Source organism: Engystomops pustulosus, chromosome 6, assembly GCF_040894005.1.
Source record: "Engystomops pustulosus chromosome 6, aEngPut4.maternal, whole genome shotgun sequence".
Lineage (NCBI taxonomy): Eukaryota > Metazoa > Chordata > Amphibia > Anura > Leptodactylidae > Engystomops > Engystomops pustulosus.
Window position 1 is genome coordinate 123,287,450 of NC_092416.1, and position 16,433 is coordinate 123,303,882.

The following is a 16,433-nucleotide window of genomic DNA, read 5'->3' on the forward strand; positions in this document are numbered from 1 at the left end:
AACTAAAAACAGAGAGTGTGGGTCCCCTTAGAAATAACATGGGGGTCATGGTGGAAGGAGATGAGGAAAGGGCCAATCTACTGAATGTCGCCTTCTCAACTGTCTTTACCCAGGAAAATCCCCCGGTGGAAGACACAATGAGGAATAATGTAAATTCTTTTTGGAATGTCAACAGTTTAACCTAGGAAGAGGTACGGCGCCACCTCGCAACCACTAAGATAGATAAATCACCGGGGCCAGATGGCATACACCCCCGGGTTCTGCATGAACTTTGTACGGTGATAGACAGACCGTTATTTTTAATATTTGAAGATTCACTGAGGACTGGTTATGTTCCACAGGACTGGTGCACAGCAAATGTGATACCAATATACAAAAAAGGATCAAATAGCGATCCTGGAAACTACAGACTCGTGATTCTAACTGCTGTGGTGGGGAAGATATTTGAGGGGTTTGTGAGAGATGCTATCCTGGAGTATCTCACTGTGCACAACCTTACAACCCAGCGTCAGCATGGGTTTATGAGAGATCGGTCCTGTCAGACTAATTTGATTGGTTTCTACGAGGAGGTAAGTTCAAGACTGGATCTGGGGGACGCTGTAGATGTTGTATATCTGGACTTTTCAACGGCATTTCACACCGTGCCACATACAAGCTTGGTATATAAAATGAGACTGCTGGGACTAGGAGAAAATCTGTGTATTTGGGTAAGTAATTGGCTTAGTGATAGAAAACAGAGGGTGGTCATTAATGGCACATTCTCAGATTGGGTTGACGTTACCACTGGAGTGCCGCAGGGGTCAGTATTGGGGCCACTTCTTTTTAATATTTTTATTAATGACCTTGTAGTGGGTTTACACAGTCATGTTTCAATATATTTATACCTAGGCCTGTGACCAGGACACGGGGGCATCCTCTACACCTAGAGGAGAGGCGATTTTACCATCAACATAGACAAAGGTTCTTAACAGGAAGGCTTTCACTTCAGGGAAATGACTTGAAGATCCAGCAGAGAGTGAAGGGAGGTGCCGGATTATAAGGGTGCGCCGGATTAGCCAGCGCCAATTAGAAGGAGCTGGCCCTTTAAGTCAGGGCGAGTCGGCACGCGCGCACCCTAGGAGCGGGAGCACGCGGCCTAGTTTGAGGAGGTGTGTAGCCTGGATGGGACCACAGCCTGGAGCCTGGAGAGGGAAGTACAGGCCGGGGTGAACATGCATTATAGCGGTGGTATGTCTGTGATCGTGCGGTATCAAAGTAAGTACTAAAGTAAGCAGCTCCCAGTGCTAAAACAGACGCAGCAATGTTATACTGAAAGTGGTCCGGCCTATTCATGAGGGAGCGGGTTTAGGGGTGGTGACGGCTGCATGACGCGTGGCCTTTGGAGTGTGTGGTCCAGGGAAGAGCTCCTAATAAGCAGCTCCTAGTGCCGTTTTTATGGGGGACAGGTTCTCTTTAAGGATGTAAAAAATTTTGAAAAGTCTCTTTGAACACTTTTTGGAGTGCTTGGGATGCTTTTTATGTGCTGGGCCTTCTACTGGATGGTGAAACATAAGGGGAGATATTTTTTCCTCCTGAGTATTAGTCAAGTCCATTTTAATCTCTTGAAGAGAATCTGATTTCAGTTTGGCTTGCAGATATTAATGAGGAGGAAAGTGCTCCCTCTTGTGGAGATTTTAGGATTGATGTGTTGATTTTCTTGGAAATATGCAAATACATTTTTATTACATATAATGGAATACATATAAGGAAAACATTGCCTCTTTTTGTTACCTTCTATCAGATAAAACGTAAATTGTGCCCATAACACATGGTAGCCTCTGGCTGATAGGGGCTTATTTACAAAGGGTGGTGTATCGCACTTTAGTTGGATTGTTTGTCTTTTTCAGGATTTGCACAGCTTTGACATGTATTTAACAGGTGTGTGCACTGGGATTGTGTTGCACATGCGCTGCCTTCCAATAGGGGCCTGCCGTCGACGATGCAACTGATTCGGACTGAGCGCAGGATTAAATTTCAAATTGTGTCACAAGATCAAGCACTTACATGCACCAGGAAGAAGAAGGGAAGGAACACATGCAGGATTTCGGGCGCATGATCTTAGAGTGCATTATCGTCAGACTATGCACTTTCGGTGAATGTGCCCCATTGTACTGTGTAAGAAAAACAATTAATGAATTCTGGATTTCTCTTCACCCTCCCAACCACATGCAACTGTGGTCAGTAAGTTAATGAAAAAGTGGGTATATTGTACAAGCATTGGTACCCTCCACTGATTATTGCTATGGTGGGTTTGAAGCTGATTTCCTCCCTGTGGAGATGTTGAGCGGGGGGGAAAGGGCCTGTTTGCCATCCCACTGTCCTGTGTGTGTTTGCCTTTTCTATGTGGACGGCTCTCCTTTGCCAGATAGATGAACACTGTACTCATGATTCCTAAGTTTCCTCAAGTTTATTATTAAACTTTATTGTTGATTGAAAAAATAAATACATTTAAAATGTTTAAGAGAATTAATAAAAGATATAAAAACACCAATCACAATGTATTTATATCATCATTTTGAGAAAAGACATTTTTCAGATTATAAATTTATAAATTCTGGCAAAAACTTATTTCCAGTTCTATTCAAAGGCATACAAAGAACACAAGGAAGGAATCCCTGTGTCCGGCCTGTACAAAACAGTTAATAAAAAATTAAATCTAATTACAATGTTAAAATGAAAGAATTAACTCATTTTTAAAATAGGAAAGGAAAGTACACACAAATCTATTAGGTTATTATGGTTACTTAAATAACTAGCAATGTAATGTAAGTAATTTATCACATACTGACTATAAAGGTGACCACTTAGCAATGGAATGTATTTTAAAATTTTCAGAAATATTAAAAAAGAAGAAATTAAAAATCTGCAGCTCCATGTATGATCACTGGATACAACATGAATATCACCAATTCATATGGCACATATATACGTGTATATATGTGTACAGAGCTGTACATTTATGAAGAAGTCAAGGGTCACACGTTCACAGTTACACCAACCCCCTTCCTCTCATATGTTCCCATGATGGGTCACATAGCATATTTTTGTCAGTGAAGGCCTGGTCTGCCATGCAATGAGTCTCTATTTCTCTCCTTGACCAATATCAATTCTACCTGAGCTGCATTACAGAAAGTGATGCTGTGTAGCTGGTTGAAAAAAAAAAGTTCTTCATTGGACTTTCAGCGCCTTCGTGGAACAAAGACATTGATCTCACTACAATCTGCTACAGCTCTATTCTGCATGTAGTGCTGGAGGAGTCGGCCCCAAAGGTGCGAACACTTTAACAACAGAGGATTTCCTGCAATGAAAGAAATATTTAAACATCATATAATGATCAGATGGGTTCTGAATTGTGTACTGGGAGATCAGAGATGGGTTGTGTATTGTATGCTGTATGATAAGAGATGGCTTCTGTATTCTATACTATTGATAGGTATTGCAGGATACTGAAGGGATGGGATTTTCCTGGAGCGATGAAGTCTCTTCTACATGCAAAACTGCACTTTTTAAACATATAATAAATCTCATTTTAATTAGCACTTTACTAAAAAAAACGTAATAATATCTGGTGATATATATTAATTATGAATATTCTAAAATATTCTAGGTGATGAAGTGTCATGTGAATGACACTTTATCACTTTACTATGAATTTCTGAAATATTTGGTGTTCGAAGCTGATTGGAGAATGCTGTCACCTCACTAGGGGAGTATAAAAATCCCTGCTGGGCTGGAGCACATGGTCTGAGTCTCCAGTCAGTTTTAGTCAGCAGAGAGAGAAGCAAGTACAGTGTGCAGCTCCTACAGAGCTGCCACCCAGACACACTACCAGGAAGCAGAGGTGTGACAGGCCGGACTAAGCCCCAGAGCGGAGGTCCACTGTTTGGACTGTTTGCCTGCTGTTCAAGTTCCAATTAAGAAATGTGAGTTGATTTGCACAATGTGCCTCTGTGTGATCCCTGGACCAGTCTGTTCACCATCATGGGCTACCCATCCTTCATCGCCCAGGGATCCCTTTATACACCTAAGGGGTTGCCCCAGGGAGAAACTTATTCCATCAGTCTCTCCCTCCCTTTTTCTTGCACACACCACCTGCTGGAGACCTGCCAGGCTGTAGGTGCGTCCTCCGGTCCCAATACCAAGCACCATGATCATAGCATGCTCAAGGCCACATAAGCCGGCCACTCCGGTATTCTGGGCTCCAGCTGTCTACAGCCACCGAAGAAAGGCCATGCCCCAGTGGGGGAAGCTGCATATTTGTTAATTGTGAGAATTTTCATATGCAGGTTTCAATATGTCTTTTCACTTATTTTGCACTTCAGGTGTGCTGCTCCATTGCACCATTCACTGCACAATTTGTTTTCCTATACTTCCGTTCCTGTCCACTTCTTTTAATTTTACATTTTTGATATAATTTAACTGGGGTATCCTGTGGTTTAGTTGCCTATTTGTCTGTATAAAATTCCCTTACACTTAAGCAATAATTTAAGTATATGGTGGTGTGGTATTAGTTGGATCTGAAGAAAAGAATTTAAAGGTTCTACTTCTGTGTACTGTGTATTGGGTTTTCAGATAAGTACTACATTGTATGCAGAGTCAATTGGAGTTGGATTGTACATTGTATAATTTGGGATTAGAATTGTGTTAATTTTGGATGATCAGAGATAGGTGCATTTTGCCTTGCGTACTAGATGGTCAAAGAGAGACTATTTATTATACTGTACTGTACTGTGTGATCAGAGATATAATCTACAAGATATACTGTGTGAGTGCTATTATATACTGAATTCATTCAGTAATGGGTTCTGCATTACTAACTGGGTGACCACCGGGTGTACAGAGATAGAATCTGCTTTGCATACTGAATGATCAAATGTGGGTGCTATCCTCACCTATCTTGCAAAGTTCACATCTCTTCCTTACCTAGAATGCACAGTCCCTCTTTGGCCCTCGTAAGTGCGACATTAATCTGGTTTGGGTCTGCAAGAAAACCAAGATGATGCCGCAGCCAACTGTACGTAGGTCTGGAATCAAGCTCATCAGCAGAAGTTGAACGTACAGTAGAGAAGATGACATATCGCCATTCACTTCCTGTATATAGATGGATAACATTTAAGTAAAATACCGCCATTTAGAGCTCCCAGTATATTACCTACATAATAGTCTAACAGAACCTTGGCTTTTCATGATGGTACAGGCAGTAACCTCTTTCAGACCCTGTTCTTGCAGTCTCTTGGTAACTTCTGCCACTTGGGCATTGTACGGGGTTAAAATAGCAATATCTTTAGGTTCCACAGAACGACTGACCAGAAGTTTTGCCAATCGCACCTGAGAATGTTTATAACAAGATTAGTATAAATTAGGGTGGCTTAAGGGTTAACACTTCTGAAAAACATTCTTATAAAACTCCAAGTCCCTAGCTTCCATGATTCAATTCAGACAGTTACAATGAAGATTTAAACAGATTTACTGCAGTAGGGAAATCTAGTAGCATTATAACCATACATAACTGAATCTCCTCAAAAGCCTGTGTTCTTTAAGCTTTGTATTCCACAGTTCCCCAGCCCCTCCCTTCTGCTGTAATATCTAACCAGAAGCCTGCTACATTAATTAGTCAGAAGTCCAGCGGCAATCCTGGATTAAGTCCTGCTGTATATGATTACACAGAGTGCCTGGGCTTCTACCATTGTATGTTCATGTATTTGTATAGGCTCACCTGAAAAATAAATGTGGGTGTAGCTAGTTCTTTAGCTTGTGTAGCCGTAGCTGGGCTGGCAATAGAACTCAAAAAGGCTCATTCCCCTTTACAGAGACTGTCAGGGAACTCTAACACCGCTGTTATACAAGCGATTCACCCTTATGCTTCCATCATCATTCCCTGTTGGATCCCTACCTGACTGACCCTTGGCATAGGTCATCAAATAAAAACATGTCCAGGAGACTGGTATGTCCATTCAACTCCAGCATTGGAAATGCTGTAAAAATTCTTAAAACATTATATAATGAGAATAATCAATACCAAATTTTTGTAACCGCAACCACTATACCGTACTGAACGATAAAACATACATGATCCTGCATAAGTGGAGGCAGCTACAAGGTGATCTCCTTGGAGAAGGTAAAGTGATGGGGGCTGTTTTATACATACCGCCTGCTCTGCCTCTATAATGTTTGCTTTTGAGTTAAAATTCCCTTCTTCGCTGGTGACAACAAGGCTCTGCTCCTGTCCTTCCACCTTCCCAAACAACATGGGGCAGCTGTAGCGCTGGTAGTAGAAGAGACTGGGTTGCAGCTTGAGCGAGGGTGAGGTGAGCAAGCGACCATTGTAGAACTCATCAGATGGAAATTTACAGATATCAGAATGCTGGAGACAAAACGTGAAAGCAAGAGAAATGAGGCGTATGTCACCACAAGAAGTGTAATCTGCCAATCACAATAACACATTTGCAACCCCATGAACATCTGGAGGGCCACAATATAAAATTTTCCCTTATAGCCAAACAAGACATCCTACTCAAATGGGTTTTCCAAGTTTTAAAAATATGTGGCCAGGTTTTGGGCAGGAAAAGAAGAAAAAGTATCCTCAAGTCTGTTGAGGTTCAGTTCCAGTCAATGTGCTCCTGTATCCAGGGATTCTGATCTCATTAAACAAGAAGTGCTGACTAGAGATGAGCAGTCCCGAACCCGGGGTTCGGGTATGTCCTGCGCGAACCCAGATATATTGCCGGATAGGCAACTGACCAGCCAATCCAGCAAATTGATGCCCCTACTTACCAGCCATGGTTGTGTCACCCCTGGGCCACCTGTGAAATCACCCTCACCCATCATCACTATTTTTTTATCTTCTCCTTGCTTTCCTTGCTTTAACTGTATTAATAAACTTGGCTGTAAATGTACTCTTTCAATGGAATGGACTGCTTTTATGTAAGGTCTATAACTGCTCACCATGCGGTACTGTGTGTCCAGCAATAGCGCTCTCTCCTGATATCTCTCAAACAATGAATGATCAACTTTCAGCGTGCGGCATACATAATTCTTAACCACAGGACGTAGCTGGCGGTGATCACCAATCAGGACAATCTGGGACAAAGAAAAGTTATATGTAATGCCATAGTAAAAGGCTCTGAAATTTAAGATCCTGCAAGATTCACTTACTGACTGCGCATTCTTGTGGCTGACTATGGGAACCAGAGTCTCTGGCTCGGTGCACATCCCACTCTCATCTATAATAACTTGTGACACTGGAAGATCTGTCAGGACCTTGCTTGAAGAGGTGACACAAGTGCAAAGAATAATGTCATGGCGGCTAAGCTCCAGTTTTCGTGCATCAGCCAGCAGCTTTTTGTAACTAATTTTGGAAAACAAAGGTGGATACAAGAGAAAAAACTTATGAATAGATGAGAACAATGGAAAAGGTTAATATATATATATATATATATATATATATATATATATATATATATATATATATAACAGCACTCTGAATAAAGGATATAGGTTGGGTGCACGTCCCAGGACACAGACAATGGGCCCTTCTCAATGCAGGATGAAGAAAAATGGCAGCACTCCAGGGTTGTGAAGCAAAGTACTGGTTTAATCCAACATGTGCCAAACAGCTACGTTTCGGCTTGAGGAAGGCTCCAGGCTATAGGAGCCGAAACGTAGCTGTTTAGCACATGTTGGAATAAACCAGTATTTTGCTTCACAACCTGCCATTTTTCTTCATCCTATATATATATAAAGTCTGCCCTCTTTAAAACCACTTAGGGATTTTGCGTACCTCCGCTCTGCCTAGTTACACAGAGTAGGGACGAGGCAGGGTTTTTTCCCTTCCTCTGGATCAACACAGTATAATTTATAGGTTGGACTTGACGGACCTGTGTCTTTTTCCAACCTTATCTGCTATGAAAATATAAGGATGCAGCTTTTTTGCATTTTATTATTCCCCACCTTTCGAAATCCAATTATTATTATTATTTTTCATTAACAGAGCTATATGAAGACTTTCTACAAAACAAATTGTACTTTCTATTCACTTTCAGGACCAGAAGTTTTTTTTTTACTATTTTTACTGACGCATTAAACCATAGTCATAAAAGAGGGTCGGGTTTTTCTAGTTTCTCTCATTACTGTCTACAGAGAGAGAAGACAAGGACAGATAAATGATGAGGGTAGGAGTTACACAGTACAAGTGGGAGAAGATACACTGAAGACAATAGGGTGGACAGATGACTGAGGAAGGTAAAATGAGAGGGGTGAAGACACAGGTAAAAAAGCTACTGATTTCCTTCCTACTTTGTAACCTCTTCATGGGATATCTCCTCCCTTCTTTGAATACGTGCATCCATTTCTCGAATTTTCCTGGAATATTCATTACTGGGCTGCCTTATTAGGTGATGCAAGGTGATAGGTCTATGAGAAACCACATGTGCTTAGAATTAGACTTATTGTCCAACCATCCAACTGTACATAACTAAAATTCACCAAGTATTTTACCTGAGACTTTCTAGTGGTTTCCCCTCCCTTAGATATCCAGATACCCTACGGTTGCTTCCAGGGTAAGGAAATTCAGAGAGTTCCATCTGTTCACTATACACACGCAACAAATGCAGTTTGTCACGAAGAGGTAGTAGCTTTTCTAAATAAACATAAAATAAGGGAAACATAAGGATCCCTACTGTACATTAGTCATTTTAATATGTTCAGAACTGTATCAATATGATTTAATAAAAGATAAATTGTGGTGCATTGCCAAAGAAATCATTAATGAAGCATTACATAGAGCAGAGGATAATAGAAAAATTTGTAATATACTATACTGTGCCTTTCATTCTTCAGTAATAAGTCTATATAAAAGAATTGAGAGCCCAGCTCACCTCAAGCTAAATAGAAGACTAATGATTGACTCTGTCCACACCTAGAGATTATTATTTCCTTAATGATACAGCTCTCTCAAGTGAGTGGACTATCCAAAGACTGGTATCCCAGAAGAACTAAGCACCCACATTACAGACAAAATAAACATTTTATAGCCTGTAAAGTGTGACAATGCAAATCTGCTCTTAGTGGCCCTCCTTCCGTTCTTTGCCTATGCCCATACAGCAATTTACCAACACATATCGGTATATATCACCATACTCAGGAAAAATTAGGTATCAAACTTTGTTGAGCTTTTCATCATTTAATCTATTGTAAATGTTTAATTTTTGGGCCAAAATTAATGTATTGTCCAAAAAATTACAGATTGCATTACCTCCAATTTGTTTTCACTTCTGTGAAACACCTAAAGGGCTAACTAACTTCTTATAGTTGTTTTTTCATATATTGAGGGGTGTCATTTCTATAATTGGGTCATTTACAGGGTTTACTATTATTTCATATTTCATTTAAACATCTTACTCTTACCAGCTACAACATCTACAGACTTATTAGAAGGGCCACAATACATGAGCACCCGTCCGTCACTTGTTTCCTCCTCTTCTTCATCTGTTGTCATGGGCTCTAGATTCACTTGATTCACTTCATTAAACCAGTAAACCAGATGAGCACCAACTACAGTTTTCCCAGTACCTGATGGAGAACAAAAGACTTCAGGTTAACCATATATATGTTCAGTTGTGCTCACATACATTGGCTTGGGAAACGGTATCACACATTAACGAATTGTATACAGAGGCTCAGCAGACCAAGTAACTCACAAAATATCCATAGAAAACAGTATTATATATAACAGTATTATAGGATCAGTTTGCATACACTCGACTAGTTGACAGAATCCCACATAACAAACTTATATACTCTTACCCGGGGGTCCCTGAATCAGAGTGAAAGGCTGCGTCAGTGCTTTACGTATAGCTTCTGTCTGACTGTGATTTAAATTGTGAGAGAGCTCATTGATAGTGAAGGACTTCTGTGCCCGAAACTTCATGTTTAGATCTGCAAGGAAGAAAGATAATTTTCTATCAGAGGCATCCTTTAGCCCTGCAAGGGCATTCCATACTGTCACACTCATCACAACTCGATTATCCTGTCTTATCTTGTCCGTCCCTACCTTTATCAGGAATATGCTTTCCCAGGACAATACTTTTTGCCAGTTGTGAGGCACGGTTCAGTTTGTTCACAGCCTCCTCCTTACGTCTGATGAGATAAGTTCACGTAAGTAACATAATATAAAAATTTTAAAAAAAGATACATCCAAAGTTAGGGACATCTTTATCTGAAAAATGGTTCCTAATAGAGGGAATTGGCTTGGTATGCCCTAACAAAGGGGGAGGAGATGCATTAATGTGTTGGTCTTTAGAACAGTGCAGAGACATTAGCACCGCAGAGAAAAGCCAGTAGCTCTGCAGAACTGCATGCGCAGAACCCCGGCTTTTCAGACGAGTGTGCGCACCTGCTGCAATCTGCGCACTGAACAGAAGAGAGTAGCAGATATTCAAAGGGGCTACTGGGGCGTGGAGTAGTCATAGCTCACTCTGCAGATAATTTGCATATTTATCAGTTGAAAGTTTTACAAAGTTCTGGTGCACTAAAGTATTAGGTAAAAAAGGATTGGGCTGAAGTCCAACCAGATGAACCTGCCACCGGATCTACCTTATTAGGTAGATCAGTGATGGTAGGTTTCCTTGAAAGGAAACCTACCACTTTATAATGGTAGTTCTAACCCTCAAATACCTCGCACCAGCTCAAGGTGAGCTGGTGCCGGAGCATATCTTCATTAATTCCAGAAACCACCCATTCCTTTATTAAACTGTTTTATACTTTATATTGCAAGCACGCTTCCGGGCACCATGATATGCTGCGAAGTTGCGCAGGTGCGAGTGTGCCCGAGAGCTCGGTGAGCTCAGCACTTCCCAATCAGGCGTACGCACGGTCTTGCGCAAGGTGCGCCGAGCCTGTATTATGGTGCGCTGAAGCGTATAAAACAGTTTAATAAAGGAATCGGCGGTTTCTGGAATTAATGAAGATATGCTCCAGCACCAGCTCACCCTGTGCTGGTGCCAGGTATTTGAGGATTAGAACTACGATTATAAAGTGGTAGGTTTCCTTTAAGACATATTAAATTAAGAAATAGCACTGCAAAACTGATTATGATGCATTAATATACAAATCATCCTACAGCACATGATGTAGTTGAGATACAGTTTTAATTTCAATGTGTGAACGTACCCTGAGGGGTATGTTCAGTTTTTTTGTTTCAGTTTTGGATGTCCAAACCCGGAGTGCAGTTAAAAAAAGAGAAGGATTGGTGGCTCTCAATTATATGTTCCAACCCTGAATGTGGGATTGCACCCTCACAGAATATCAGGCCAAATTAAAAAAAAACAGTCACAGTTCGTTGTCTACATTGAAAACTGTAACAAAAGCTTAGCTGTGAGAGATATAGGGGCACATTTTTCAGGAACAATAATTCAGAATAGGCAGGGGCACTTCTATGCCAGGTCTAACCTGGTGTGGAAACAGGCCAGGATTACAGGGTGGGCATGTGGGACGGGCACCGCAGGGCACCACCACTTTTCCCTCAAAGGGGCCCCCGCCAATGTTTTCGCTCTACACCTGGAGAATCAGGCAGTAGCCAATAGAATTCTGTGTAAGCCAGGGCAAGGAACAATAAGTTCCCTGCTCTGCCATAGCCCGCAGCGCGTGCAGGGCGTTGGTATCCTAAGGTGGCGCAGTGGCATCACGCACTGAACCGTCTGTGCCAGTACACAGACACCTCTGGAGAAAAGGAGGAGACCGGAGTGCATCAGGGGAACGGGGGAGGGTGAGTACAATGTTATTATATAATAATTATATATATATGTAGATATACTGTAGATGTTGTTCTGGGCAAGGGGGCAGGTGTACATTCTGGGCAGGGGGAAGGTTTACAGGGCAGGGGGTTACTATACTGAGAAGTAGTATAGATGTATTATTGGGGGTGAGGTGGCTGTATATAAAATGTACTACTGGGGGTGAGGCGGCTGTAAATAGATGTATTATTGGGGAGTTGGCAGCTGTATATATATGTATTATTTGGGGGGTGGCTGCTGTATGTAAATTTACTTCTGGGGGCTGGGAAGCTGTATGTAGATGTATTATTGGGGGGGGGGGGTGAATCGGCTATATATAGATATAGTTGCATCTAAATCGCAGTTTGTACAAGCAGTGATATATCCCCACTATAAGGTCGGTATGGGATATGCATTACGCCATTTTTTCATTGAAGAAATAAACAAAGTTAATTGAAAATTTTTGATGGAACCCCTCACTGGTTAACAGTTTCATTTCACTTTTCCTGCAACAGATACAGTAGGAAATTTCTAAAAATACATATTTTTCTTACATGTCTGGTAATAGCTTTGGGATAATTTCCATGGTAAATGTGGCCTTCTGTTTGAAGATTACTTCAGGAACCTCCTTCATGGTAGCCTGGTGTATATAGAATTTTACTGTCCCACCTTCCTCCTTGGAAACATTGTTGCTGAGTTTTGTCAAGCCATGAGCCACCCAAGTGTAAGTGTCATCATATTCTAAGACATCTGCTGTGCTACATCTCTTTATATCTTCCATTCTAATGCAAAGAAAGCAGTTACGAAAGTCCATCTCAAAGTCACAATCTTGAATTATATGGGAAGTTAATTCAAAGGAACCTGCCAACCCTACTGTTTGCTTACTACCACCTGTTGTCCTCCATCGCACAGGAACATCTCTGAAGAGTATACCACCACCTTCAGCCACAGCTGACTCCACCGCTTCCATTTGACAAAGGGGCAACCACACAGACTGGTAATCTTTAATGTTTTGGTATCGTTTAAGAGGAGCTCGTTTTGCCAGACCAGAGAAGCAGTCAACAGGTTGAGATGTATGTTCTAGGCAAAGCTCTATTCCTGGTGCCGGAGAGCAGAGTTGAGGACTGGGCATAGGTAGCCCGCGGTTAAGAACACTGCAAAGCTGAACAGGAAGACAGTCTCCAGGGTGAAGATTAAGTCTTAATTCCATGTAGTGACCACAGAGACTTTGGTTTACAAAACTCATGGAGTCATAGGCTTCCTTACCTTCACTTAAAGCATGTATTGCCTGCTTTGTTTCACCTCTGCTTATTGCTTCAATAGCTTTATGCCAAGCTTTTGGATTAAAAGAGATGATGTCTTTCCGAACTTTAGTTTTAAGAGGTTTTTCTCGGTGAGTCCTGTAGGAATACATTCTGCGTCTCCAGGACAAACTGGACCCATTTTCAATGGGTGTTGGCTGCTCCACTGGCTGCAAAACACTATAATCTAGAGACATTGGACTTGACAAGGAGTCTCCATTAAGTGGGAAAACTACCTTAATACTTTTATTACTGGCAGTAGCACTAACAATCACTGCTAGTTTTTTCTGCACTTCCTTAAAGGAGGATAATGCCAACTTGAGTGAATGTCCTCTCTTCTCATAAGCTGACTCCTTTCTTACCCTAATATCAAAATTTAGACAGATCATGTCCATATCCTTAGGGGAAATATGTGAAACTGACAATCTTTTTAGATCTCCCCGAATTAGTCTTTGCACCACAATGTCTATGTAACGGCGAAGAGGTGATGAAGCCCATGTATATGAACAAAGCTGCAGAGAGTAATGCCCATTCGCATTTATTGAATTTGATCGGATGAAATATGAACGTCCCAGTTGGCTTCTAAATTCTCTAACAGCATAGCAAAGCTTAGGATGCAAGTCTTCTGTGGCTAGAAGGTCAGTCACCTTGGCATGGTCACTTTGTTCTGTAGCAGTTTGTATCTGTTTCCACACAGAGTTCAGCATGGTCACTTTATGATCAGATAAGGGACTTGGTAATTCAGGAACATTTAGCAAATGGTGAGACAAATAGGAAGAAAAAGGTAGAAGATGCTGAAACTTTTTCTTCATTTCTTCAATCTTTTGAAGGCTTGGCCCATTCTGGCATCTTACTGGTATAAGATCCATCAGTTTGTCTTTGTTGGTTAGATAGTCTGCCACCCAGCTGTTGTACATTATCATCAATTCCTCAATCATGCACTGAGCTTTACGAGATCCTGGTGGACAATCTTCATCAGGTTGTTTGTAATTTGAAATTTTCTCCAGACGGAACATTCGATGGACATCTGAAAAGTGTGCAACAATACATAGACAACCTTTTACTGTGCTGAATACTGCAGGACCCCCACTGTTAGATTGCAGAATGAAATTTGCCTCTTCATAGGATAGCTGTTGCTTAGAGCGGATAACGGTGTTACAAAAATAGCCACTCACCATTTCATCAGTGTCCTTCCTCACTTTCACAAAAAGAGATATTGCCAGACGGTCATTATTTGGTTTTAGGCTGCAAAGGTCTGAAGACAACTTTTGTGGTAGCATATGCACAGCATCATGTATGGAATAGAAGGTTACTCCTCGTCTTCTGGCTTCATTGTCTAAGGCACCACCCTGTGCAATCACAGCAGCTAAGTCAGTGATATGGACACCAATCTCATAGTAGTCACCTTGGTCTTCTACAGAGATGGCATCGTCCAAGTCTTTTGCCTTTGCAGGATCCACAGTGAAAGTGAGTATGCCTCTACAGTCCTTTCTATCTCTGTCTATTGTGGGGTTTGCCATTTTTTCTATTTCTTCCATTACCTCCTGGGGGTAATTATTGTCATTTTCAATACCATATTCCAATTTTAAAATTTTGAGTCCTTGTTCTAAACTCTGCACAGGAGGTAGAATACTGTTTACGATGCCCATGGGGTAGTAGAAACCTTCCCGCCAGCAGACCACCTCCACCAGAAACAATCGGTTCCATTTCATTTCCTCAGTCACTTTCTCTAAATGTTTAGTAATGATCTGTCTACCTTTAAACTTACGGATAGGGATAAAGTTTGTTTTTTCTTTAATACACTTACAAAAAATTTTTGTGACTGATTTGTCAATAGGTATCATAATACTGGGGTCCTTGGGGTCCATGGCACATACAAAGCGGCGATTTTTCTCTCCTGCCTTTAATACTCCAACCACTTTCCCGGCTTCATGATTGGTATTTGATAACAACTGGACAACTACTGTGTCCCCACTAAATCCCATACCACAGTTTTGGCGTCCATTCACAAGTATGCGGCGTGGTGGATGGTCTTCGAGGGTGATGGCATAACCTCGGTCAAAGTCTTCCTTCACCAGTTGACACTTTTTATAGTTATTAGGTTGCAGGTTGAGGTACTGCTCCAAGATATGAGTTGGAAAGTGAGTATATCTGTCAATTTTTTGAGAAGTATTTCCCTGTGGCTCTACTTCCAAGATTCCTTCCTCTGTCACAGTAACAAGGATCTCTTTTTTGCTATCAAGTAATTCCTGAAGAATGGCATCTTCAGCATTAATGTCTATGTCAGACACCCATGAGTCACTGTCTTCTGTACCATCATCTTCTCCTGGCTGTTTTCTCCAGGCTTGTAGGTCACACACAACTTGTTTTATGTTCTCCACACCTAGATCTTTTGGCATGGCACTCCCCACCTCCTCACACTCCCGTAAATAGCTCCTCCAGATACGGCTGCACCCACCAAAAGAACACAGGGCTACTACATCTCCAACTACAAAGACCTGGGCACGAGCACGGGTCAAAATAGTGTTTAGAATTCGAGGGTCACAGAAGAAGTCTAAGCTAAAAGAAGAAGTGGATGGAGGGAGAACAGGCAGACTGTCCATGGACCGTACAGTGCTGAGAATCATGACAAAGTACTCGCAACCTGCATAAGAAAATTACAAGCATGGTTAGTCATTTAGAAAGGAAAAGCTGAACACAATAGGAAATTATGATATAGAATATATGATTTATCTGTCTCCCTGCTCCTCCTGCACAGCGCTCCAGTCTAATGTTTATCCCACCGGCGGGCTGGTAGTATCGGCAGTGACCACTGCTGCCAGTCAGTGGCCTTAGTGGTGACAAGAGAGAGTGAGTAACATTCAATATATTTCATTACTGTGACCAGTGACACTTCTGGCCCATCCAGAGGTATAAACAATGGACCGAAGTAGTGTGAACTGGCAGTCGGAGAAAGGTAAGTACATTTAAAGTGGAATTTTTACCACATCACACATGTGGGGATTAGCATACCATTCTGTAAGGACTGCTACACAGATGCAGGGGCACTTTGAATCTTCTTTCAAGCCCCCATGGTTGTGGAGATATCAGTCCTGTTGTCTGACCATTGTAATCTATGTTTGGACAGAGAGGAGGAGCTGGGGCTGGACCTGGGGGTGTCTGGTATGCTAATCTTCTCTCATATTGTCCAATTAGTGGGCAGGCAATGTCAGAGAAGCTACTATGAACAGCAGTCATCTATGATTTCTTTATGCTCATCTAGAGGCTGTGTTTACACACATTCCGATAATATTCTGGAAACATGATGTAAATGTGATATGAA

General features: G+C 41.5%; 1 protein-coding gene across 1 annotated transcript in view; it reads right to left on the reverse strand.

The window, feature by feature from the left end:
• Window positions 1–2,427: 2,427 nt before the first annotated feature.
• The window catches only part of HELZ2 (helicase with zinc finger 2), a 33,112-nt gene continuing 19,106 nt past the window's right edge, over window positions 2,428–16,433 (reverse strand). Inside the window, exons 9-20 of the mRNA XM_072110836.1 lie at window positions 12,365–15,755; window positions 10,091–10,176; window positions 9,844–9,975; window positions 9,445–9,609; window positions 8,536–8,677; window positions 8,335–8,451; window positions 7,195–7,387; window positions 6,985–7,119; window positions 6,188–6,403; window positions 5,214–5,367; window positions 4,963–5,130; window positions 2,428–3,337 (exon numbers count right to left, since the gene is read on the reverse strand). Of these exons, the coding sequence (XP_071966937.1) occupies window positions 3,219–3,337; window positions 4,963–5,130; window positions 5,214–5,367; window positions 6,188–6,403; window positions 6,985–7,119; window positions 7,195–7,387; window positions 8,335–8,451; window positions 8,536–8,677; window positions 9,445–9,609; window positions 9,844–9,975; window positions 10,091–10,176; window positions 12,365–15,755 (5,018 nt within the window). The 3' untranslated portion in view covers window positions 2,428–3,218. The remainder of the gene's footprint in view (window positions 3,338–4,962; window positions 5,131–5,213; window positions 5,368–6,187; window positions 6,404–6,984; window positions 7,120–7,194; window positions 7,388–8,334; window positions 8,452–8,535; window positions 8,678–9,444; window positions 9,610–9,843; window positions 9,976–10,090; window positions 10,177–12,364; window positions 15,756–16,433) is intronic.